General features: G+C 41.3%; 1 protein-coding gene across 1 annotated transcript; it reads left to right on the forward strand.

Annotated features, from left to right (window-relative positions):
• The first annotated feature begins 606 nt into the window (after positions 1-606).
• On the forward strand, positions 607-10,043 carry prkaa1 (protein kinase, AMP-activated, alpha 1 catalytic subunit). The gene is made up of 9 exons (XM_076085819.1): positions 607-787; positions 2,927-3,068; positions 4,561-4,654; positions 4,943-5,087; positions 5,351-5,438; positions 5,549-5,773; positions 5,867-6,386; positions 6,503-6,629; positions 7,254-10,043. The coding sequence occupies exons 1-9, from the start codon at positions 691-693 to the stop codon at positions 7,535-7,537; spliced, it is 1,722 nt and encodes a 573-aa protein (XP_075941934.1). The 5' UTR covers positions 607-690; the 3' UTR covers positions 7,538-10,043.
• The last annotated feature ends 428 nt before the right edge of the window (positions 10,044-10,471 follow it).

A 10,471-nucleotide genomic window follows, 5' to 3' on the forward strand; every position in this document is an offset into this window, starting at 1 on the left:
GTTTTGCAAACAAGATTTTTGCAACTCGGTAAAGCTTGGGTGTGACCACATTTTCACCAAATTCCATGTAAATTATTATTAAATTAAATGTTGGTTGAGATGTGTCACTCCCTGTCTAGGTCTATAACTACCATGGCATAGTTATAATCTAATTTTGTATATCCTGTCTTAGACAAAGGGTCATGCATATCAGTCAGACACACGTAAAAACTATTGCCCATATATGGCTCTACAGGGCTGAGTTGATTCAAAGTTCCAAAAGTGCAGTTTAGCTTTCTCTGAAAATAATTAATGTTACATTTTGATGCATCCGTTCATAATTGCTACTGAGATTCTGTTCCATCTATTTCGTCACCGTGTCTTACTTTTCTTTCTTATTTATCAACGCATGTATGTCTAGAGTACATTTCCTCTCTGCCTCTTGATTTCAAAATAACCACCAATATGTTTTCCAGCACAAACAAACAACTTCAATCCATGTAAAGTGAATAACACCCAGGTTTAGGAGATCCTGGGGGACCTTGAAGGCAACATTCTACGTCGCCTACGCTTCTAACGACTCGCGCAAGAGCCGGGGCTCCGCCCACCCTCCGCGCGGAGCAGAGGCGTTTGAGTAGAGACGCACACAGCGGAGTTCGGTCCATCTCTGCTCGCAGCTAGCTAACCCCGCAGCAAGGCCACTGCGGGAAGATGGCGACGGAAAAACTGAAAAATGAAGGAAGAGTGAAAATTGGACATTACATTCTCGGAGATACACTCGGTGTGGGGACGTTTGGAAAGGTTAAAGGTATGTCCGACTGTGTTTTACGTCTGTTGCATCCTGCCAACTGAAAGATGGTGGCAATGGGAGCTTGTAGCTTAGCATGCTAAGTTAGCATGCTATGAAAGCTAACTTGTCGCAACGCCAGGAAAGGTAGCCCACTTGTTGTCCTCATGTCCTGCTAGTTAGGTTAGCTCAACTTGTTCTCTGACAGACATGCCGTTTTTTCGGAATGTAGCCGCAGATGCCAACGACTGCCACACAATGGAAGTTATACGACATTAGCTTCTGTTGAGCCACATCTATTTCAGGTAGTGGCCGGTTGCGTTTTGGAGCTAGCTAAGTTAGCCCGAAAGCCACAAGTCGCTTGTCAAGACAGACTCCGGGAAGTAGACCCGTCTTGACTGGCGGTGGTGTTGCTAGCCATGGCGCTAGATGGGTAGATATTAACGAAGAGCATTTAGCTATCCCCGATTCGTGTCGTTTCCTCTACTCTCTTTTTAAAACAACACGATGCAGGAATGTTCTGCAGCTCGGAGGTCTTCAACTCTGCCCTCCTTATGAGTTGCGTTTGCCATTCTGTGGAAGAGACCGCTATTAGATGTGTGTGGGGAGGGACCCAATCTAGTCCGTGTTGTCAATCTAGAGGGCTGCACGATTAGTATGTCAATAAATAGCTTTGCTTGTATCAACACCTATTGGTCTAATGATTTTCGACAACGCCCCCTGTGTATTTCTTCATATTCTCCTCTCAGCTCTGCCGTTATTATCGACCTCTTCTATAGACTGTCCGTTTTACCATGCAGTGCAGTGATTCATGATTGAGCCCAAATAAAGTGAGCCCATCAGACACTCTCCAAAAAAAAACCCAGTCAGAACAGCAACATGCTTTATTTGCAGACCGTTCCCAGTGAGTCATCTCTGCACTTTTTGTGGTCGACCACACTCTTTTGCTCTGTGCTGATTACTGGAGGCTTGGTTCATAGTTCACCACCACAACTGGTGAATCAATAGCAGCTGTTTACTAACTCCCCCCTCCACGTTTTCATTCAATGGTAACTTGTTCAAATATTTGTTCTCTTCCCACTGTTGCATATCGCAGTTTTCATATGAAAATTATTTTCACTTTAACTAAAGGATTACATGTTTGGGTTGAGATTACATTTATTTTGAGCTTGTCAAACTATTGGCTAAACCACGTCTTAAAATGTGTTAATAGTTCTTGGTCTTCAGACTGTTGTGGTTACAGACATATCGGGCTAGATATGTCAGTGTTTTGGAGATGCACTTTTAGCTTTTACCATCACTTAATGCTGTTCAGAAGTTTGGGAATGCCTGCCTCAAAAACTTGATACGTTACAGTCAGGTAATACTATGTGTTTTTTAATTGTCTTTCATGCTTTTAGGTTGTAGAAAGTTCTCTTTACAAATAGGCTAAATGTTGTTTTGGATGAAGGGTTTGCCGAAAAGGTCCTTTGTTGTTCATGGAGAACAAAACGCTGTACAATGGTTCAAACAGACTGACGATTAAAATGGCAGAAAGATACATAGATCCCTCCGAGCAACAGTGAGAATAAAATAAATAATAATAAGATAAATAACAAAATTAATTGGAAGCTTAGCATCAAAATCTGTGCAGATTTAAATAGGAACAAGTTTCTGTTTCAGTTTTAAGTGCACAATAATGCCTTTAACAAGCTGGAATATTAACTAATAATATTACTACTAATAATATTAATTAAGGTGTGTTGCTAAAGCAAAGCTATTCTTGAGACATAGGTTAGTCTAGGGTTGGCACTATCTGAATTGCATCACAGAATGTCAGTTAAATATATAATGGACTGACAAATCAAAGTTTAAACCTAGTCAGTCTCCTCGTTGGGTAGACTTCAGAAAGCTCAAAGAAAAATGGATGCACAGAATATTTAGAGCCCAATTGCAAGCACCGTTGTGATTCAGCAGTGATCTCCGGTCACTAATGCGTTTCTGGAGTGGAAAACAAATTCAAACTCGATGGGTATTTGGGGCACAAATGGCCAAATTTATTTCAATCATAAATAATACATTTGGTGTCTGAATTGGTTACTCCAACCTTTCGAACATCAGTGTATGTCCTGTGTTGCAATTGGTATTGCTCATGTCCGCTCATCTTGTTTTACCCTGCAGTTGGCCAACATGAGCTGACCAAGCACCAAGTGGCCGTGAAGATCTTGAACAGGCAGAAGATCCGCAGTTTGGACGTGGTGGGAAAGATCCGCAGGGAGATCCAGAACCTCAAGCTTTTCAGGCATCCTCACATAATTAAACTGTAAGTCCTAGATTACACCCTGCTCGCTGCTCCATAATCCCCCTGCCGCCACAATAATGCCACCCACTGAGCTATTTCCAGGCTTTAATGTGTGTTTCAGAATACTTCCATGTGGGGGTATCTGTCTGACCCAGTCTCCTCCCCTCTCAGTCCCTGGCTCACTCTGCTTTATTGCCTGATTTCCTCTCTGTTGACCTTTCATTCTAATACGTAAAAGTGCTTTATCACCATCTTTCATCATGCCTTGCTGTGTGATCGCCTCTCCTTCAGTTTCGTATTCACTAAAAGTTTATCAATTATTCATTTACAGAACTCGGGGGGGGGGGGGGGGGGTCTGCATTTTGATTATAATACAACAGGGTAGAATTGTCACATCCTATCCAAAAGATATTTCCTGTCCTGTTTCAAATAGCTAATGGCACAAGTGTTGGTGCAGACCGATACATGACGGCATCATTTTGAATGAGTCATTGTTTAACTTCACATGTCTGAACGCTCAGTACTTTGTTAGTGCTTAAATGCACATTTGCGTCAAGCAGTGCTGTAAACCAATACAAGCCTGAAGTAAACACTCCTTTTGGCAACACAAGAATGCTGTGGTGGTGCTGCTGAAACTGTCACTGATCAAAAAATAAAGATACTTCCTACCTTGTATCTAACCGTTCACAGGAAGCAACTTGTGCTCAAGGCCACAGTTACAGGGTCATTAAAGTCATGAGGTGTGGCTAATTGCATGAAATACCAGCTTCATGTCATGCATGCACAAGAATGTAAACTTTTTTTGTGTGTGTGTTGAGGAAAGAGATCTTTGACTGAGCGCACAAACACGGGGGCAGAATGCACAACATTGCTCGTCTATTGAGGACAAGTGAAGCAATACAACACACCTTCATTTGGTTTACAGGAGGTTTGTAGCAATCGTGACAAATGAGCTGAGCGGTTGCTATCTGCAATGCTTTTGAGTGTGAGACTGTCCTTGCAGAATAGATCAAACCACAGATGTGCTGTGTCATAGATGAATGGAATTGTGATATTTTTATTTAACATGTATGCAAATATATACAAATATGCTGTTCTTGCTTGGAACAAGGATCTATTGTTTGATAGCTAGACTCACTGACAAAGTGTGCTTTCACACCTGTAGTTTATTTAATTTGCTCCAAGCATGAGGTGCGTTTCAGTGCAGCATCTCAGGTTCATAAAGTGTGGCACAGCGTGCCTTTACTAAATGGGTTGTTTTTCTAATAGCAAGGCATAAAACTCCAAGATGTTATGATTTAGTCACATTCTTGCTGGAAGTGGAGCGTAACATGTTATGTTTCTACAACATTCCACAGTTGGATACAAAATCCACGAGATTAAATAGCGTGCTTTCCTATTTCTTATTCCTACAAATGATGAAATAATAACTCATAACTGTGTATTTGAGCGGTGTTATATCTCGTAATTGTTGATGATCCGTATGATTTCCACTTTGTGTTGATGTCTGCAGGTATCAGGTTATTAGCACCCCTACAGATATCTTTATGGTGATGGAGTATGTCTCAGGAGGCGAGCTATTCGACTATATCTGCAAAAATGGAAAGGTAATACACTATGATACTGGGAAATACATTTTCCTTCACTCTTTTCATCTTGTCATATGTAGCAGATTTTGCATATTCTGTTTCCAGTGAGGGGACCAGCACATTGTGTACTTCTCTGTGTTTATAGCCAGCCTTTGGTGCAGATACAGCAACCTGTGAACCAGAAACTGGCTTGAAAAGATAACATAACACCACACCAAGTGCTGCTTAGTCAGCTGAGATGTGCTAATTCACAGAGCGAGAGTCACAGAGAAGATCACACCTCATGGATGATTTCTGCTTTGACAGTTGGATGAAAAGGAGAGTCGTCGGCTGTTCCAGCAGATTATTTCAGCGGTAGACTACTGCCACAGACACATGGTGGTGCACCGAGACCTCAAGCCTGAAAATGTGCTGCTTGATGCACACATGAATGCCAAGATTGCAGACTTCGGTAAGCGTGTCAAGTCCTAAACATAAGGTTTTCACAGGTGACAGTATTTGTTCAAATTATGGACACAATAATACAGAACTTGGTTCAGTAACTCTAAATTGAATGTAGAGTCCTTGTGGCGTTTTTGACTATTAATAGGACTATCGAGCAATGTCCCTGTGTTTTTAGTGTTGTATTACATGTAGGGATGCACCAAATGTATTTGCCGAATAGCTATCGGGGCTTATACTGACCGTATTTTACCCGTGTAACATGTTGTGCAGGATTATCAAACATGATGTCAGACGGAGAGTTCCTGCGAACGAGCTGTGGTTCTCCAAACTATGCTGCTCCTGAGGTCATCTCAGGAAGGTAATGTTTGCCGCCATTAGATGTTGACACTGACTGAATAAACAAAACCCAGTAAGGTGTGGCGTTCATGATTACGGGATTGTTTCCTTTTTTTTTTACCTCATCCTCAGGCTATATGCTGGTCCAGAGGTAGACATCTGGAGCAGTGGGGTCATTCTCTATGCCTTGTTGTGTGGGACGCTTCCCTTTGATGATGACCACGTGCCAACACTCTTTAAGAAGATCTGCGACGGAATCTTTTTCACCCCGCAGTATCTGAACCCTTCGGTAATAAGCCTCCTTAAACACATGCTGCAGGTGGACCCCATGAAAAGAGCCACCATCAAAGAGATCCGGTGAGCCCGACGAGATTAATTACAAAGTCAAACTATTGCTGTTGCGTTCATGGTCTGTGGTTTTTTTTGACGAAATAATGTCTCCTCCTGCAGAGAGGATGAGTGGTTCAAAGAGGGCCTACCAAAGTACTTGTTCCCTGAGGACCCCTCCTACAGCAACAACATGATTGACGACGAGGCCCTCAAAGAGGTATGTGAGAAGTTTGAGTGCACAGAGGAGGAGGTCCTGACCTGCATATACAGTCGCAACCACCAGGATCCATTGGCCGTCGCCTACCATCTCATCATTGACAATCGTCGCATCATGAATGAAGCCAAGGACTTTTACCTGGCGTCCAGCCCTCCCGACTCTTTTCTAGATGACCAGCACCTGAGCTCGTCCGGCGGAGCTGTGTCTGGCATCATCAAGCCCCACCCTGAGCGCGTACCCTTCCTGTTGGCGGAGACTCCACCCAGGCCTCGCCACACGCTGGACGAATTGAACCCCCAGAAGTCCAAGCACCAGGGTGTTCGAAGGGCCAAGTGGCACCTGGGTATCCGGAGTCAGAGTAGACCCAATGATATCATGTCAGAAGTGTGCCGTGCCATGAAACAGCTGGATTATGAGTGGAAGGTAAGGAAGAAACTCCATGAGAGGGGCAAAGAGGAGGAAATAGGCCTAAGATGGAGTACATTTAAACAGGTTACATTATACAGACACTGTTTCTTCACCCTTCATAACTCTTCCAGGTTGTGAATCCTTATTATCTGCGTGTGAGAAGGAAGAATCCTATTACTGGGATGCAAACCAAGATGAGCCTTCAACTCTACCAGGTGGACAGTAGAACCTACCTCCTCGACTTCCGTAGCATAGACGGTAAGCTTTAATTCAACTGTTCTGTATCAATTACATTGACTAAGATGTGAGTGAAAAAACGGAGAAACAAAGAAACTGATAGTTGTGTTGCTCTCTAAAGTTGTGTGTTTTAAACAAGTCTCATATCACTTATTTACAGTTGTTGATGATGATCTGCTACGCTCTGAATTCAGCTTCCTGTATATTGGTCGTGTTTCCCTGGGTTCTGTCCTGTAGTTTACTGCCTCAGTGAAGACTTCGTAAATGATTGACTCAGGGTTGAGGGCTTTGGCTTTTTGTCTGTGTAGGTGCGCGGCGGTACCTCAAAGGCAAATAGGAGATAAGAGTGTTGTGAGCGGAATTAACGCAGCAAAGGCATGCTGTGCAAAGGGCACGAGACTACATTTTGACTGCTGCCACAGCCGAGTCAGCCACAGCATTAGCTGCAGTTGTCACAGATGGTTTTAAGGAATGGAAGGCTGCATTTTTTAAATAACTTTCAGGGGCTTTTTTTGAGGGAATTCAATGTCTTCTACAACTTTTCAAGAACTGCATATACCCTTTTTATAGACCTTGATATGGAAATATAATGAAATTAAAGGGTTTTTGTATTATGTAGAAAACCTTTTGTCTTGTTTTCTTTAGACGATATGTTGGAGACGAAATCTGGAACTGCTACCCCTCTCCGATCCGGGTCCGTGGGCAACTACCGCACCACTATTAAGAACGATGTCGACGGGGCAGATGCTCCAGCCACGTCTAGCACTGTGCTCCCCACCAAGGCCGCAGAAGGCTCCTTAGCGTCATCGTTGACCTCGTCCATCGAATCAACGGGAGGGGCGGACATCGCGACCGTCCCTCGACCGGGAAGCCACACCATCGAGTTCTTTGAGATGTGTGCGAATCTTATTAAATTACTTGCACGATAGCTTGCAAAACAATCGCTAGCCTTTTTTCCTCTCCGAGTGTCTTTATAGCAATAAGCATGCAAACTGATTCATGGCTCAATTCATCCCAGCTGAGGATGAGCTGATTGTTCCATGGCACTGACGCAGGTTAGTGTTCCCTAAGTGGACAGGATGTGTACTGAGCTGACAGGGACTGTAAAGGGTTATTTGGAAAGATGAAAGATGGGCTACCTAATAGCAAGGACAGAACAACATTTAGAAAGGGGGTTGTACAACTCCCTGATCAATTTAATGGTAAATGTCCACATCCCACCTATACATATATGCGCAAGTGATTACACTGAATTTTCTGTACTGTAGCCAGTGAGCACTGCTTTCCCAGTACAGAGAACAAGATCAAGTTTTTGCCTGCAGAGAAGGAAGCCACATGTTGAGGGGTTGGGTGTCCGGGTGGCAGTCGTATAGGGTGCAGGTAGCACTTTTGCACAGGTTTTTTATTTCTCGCTGCTCTTGTTTTTGTTTTCTTTCTCTGTGGGGAACAGAGAAGCGGTGCAGATGTATCGGGGCTCTGCACCGGCTATAACAAGGGTCATCATGTCCATCACAGTCATTGGACTCTGAAGAAGTGCAATGAGCCCTTTATTTCTGTCTTGTGTCGGGGACAAAAGAAGGCTTCATCACATTTATGTTTGCTTTTCTTTCTTTCTTTTTTTGTGAATTTGAGTTGTCAGCGACAAAATTTTCATGATTTGTGTCCTTGTTGTAAAAAAAAGTTTGAATTTGTCTGTCCCCTACATTTTTATATATAAAGACATGAATATATTTATCAGTGGATGGAGTGTTGGTTCTATTGGAAATGGAATTTTGGGTTGCTTTTTGTTTGTTGCATCAAGATCTATTGCTGGATGGTATATATTTTCCTTTTTTACCGACTGGTTTTTAAATCAATATCACAGCTTTGTTTCCTTCAATCACAATTATTCTGATACTTGATTGTCTCTCCAGATAAATATAGCCTGCTTTTACCATTTAAGAGGTATTTTGCCATGACAGTCAAAATCTAGAAATATATCATTTTCAGTGTCTCATATTAAAATGACACGGTGGTTTTGACTTTTTGTTGTATTTCCTCTATTTCTTTTTTAATTTTTAGATTAATAATTAGGATTAGAGTACGATCACTGAATGAAATGCCTTTTGTCTACATCCAATTTGTAAATGCCAACTCATCAAAAGTGCAAAGGCCTCGGGGCTCAAATTGAGTAGTAGCAGTTACATGCAGTGCATGGACGATGTCTGTCGGCAGGTGAATCCATCCAGAATATTATCATTTGGGTTTTTTTATTTTGCCCACACATTCCCTTTTACATACTTAACCCTGAAACAAACCTGTCATGCTGGATAGATTGCAGTTCTTGTAGAAGGAAAAAAACATCACGCAAACATTAAGATCTTAAACGGTGTTGGGGATTTATATTTGATAAAGAAAAATATCGGACAAAATATACTTGCAAGCTCACAAAGTCTTGGATATATACGTCTTTAATCACAAGTGTGATGCATCTCCCTCCATTTCCTGTCCAGTCTTAAAGGTTTAAGCGGTGTCTGTTGTTTGGCTGCCTTATCATTATCAATACTGTTATGTAAAAGGAGGAATCCAGTGCCGATCAAAATTATTGGCACTTTTTTGGGAATTTCAAGTGTTTGAAGTCCACGCATTATTTTGTCAGTGTTGTTAATTCACAACTACTGTTAACAATTCACAGATTACTTTTGCATTACCCAAAAAATTTTGCAAAACAAAGAAAATTCTTAAATGCAAGACTGCTAACGTTTTAATTAATAGAGGGAAAACAAAGCGAACTTGAACTGGTTTCTCATCAAACATCATTTTTGTCTTAAGTCAATTGAGCCGGGTTTTAGTGAACTTTGCATCGTAATATCAGTCACTTAAAAAAAAGTTTGACTTTATTTGTGTTAAGAGGTGTTAGCAGTTGCTCAAGGCTGTTTCTTGAGTTTAGCTCTACGGCTTTAAAAATCTAAAATCTGAAAATGATGATGGAACAAAAATTGCCAAGAGTGACAATACTTGTGATCAACTTGTTTCTCTTGCTGGTTTGGACTGAAATAATTAGTTAATATTTCACCTTTTTATGTCTCAGTTTTAAACTAGACTTTATGAAATAAACTGATCATGGTGAAGAAACACACTATGGTCTTGGGATGATATTGTAAAACTAAACATTTTTAGTTTTATAGGGCAGTTGAGGTTTTGATTATTAAAACTTCTCAAGGGATTTGTAGGAAAGATGAATGTGTGAAACCGTGACCTTTTTGACAGTTTATGGAGTCGTGTCCTGACGATAAGTTCTGCCAGTCTGTGTTCGGACTGCTTCAAATAAATAGTGTTCTATTTTTGTTTGTTGTGTAAAGGGACCCTACCAGATTGGCAAGTGTAAATCTGAATGGACAGTGTTGAAATCATTTGTATACACAACTGCCTAATAAACCGCTAAATTTCACACAATTTTGCTGAAGTTTCTCTGCATGTTTTTAGCCTTTGGACCATCCACCATCACATCCATGCAATCAACAGTACTAAGGAAGCTGAATGTTACACTCACTGCAAACAAGGAATGTCCTCCAACAAGGAGGCGTATAAACTCACAAGGAAGTAAAAGTTATCTCCTTATTGTTTGTTATTCTGGAATCACACTAACTGATTTAGCTATTCAGGTGATTCTGTGTAATAATATAAGTGATGGAAAGTAATCCTCATTTTAGATCAAATTTACATTTATTAAAAATGAAATCTATTAAGAGATTGTTCTGAGTCATCCCTGTGGTGCCATCTAGTGGGCAAAATGGAGACTCCGTCCCACACATTGCATTTAAGTAACATTTTACTGTAAAATGTACCAACATATTTTAATAATGTACATACTTTAATAATGT

The sequence above is a fragment of the Anarhichas minor genome, unplaced genomic scaffold (genome assembly GCF_050575085.1).
Source record: "Anarhichas minor isolate MPS153535 unplaced genomic scaffold, ASM5057508v1 ptg000002l, whole genome shotgun sequence".
NCBI classification, from domain to species: domain Eukaryota; kingdom Metazoa; phylum Chordata; class Actinopteri; order Perciformes; family Anarhichadidae; genus Anarhichas; species Anarhichas minor.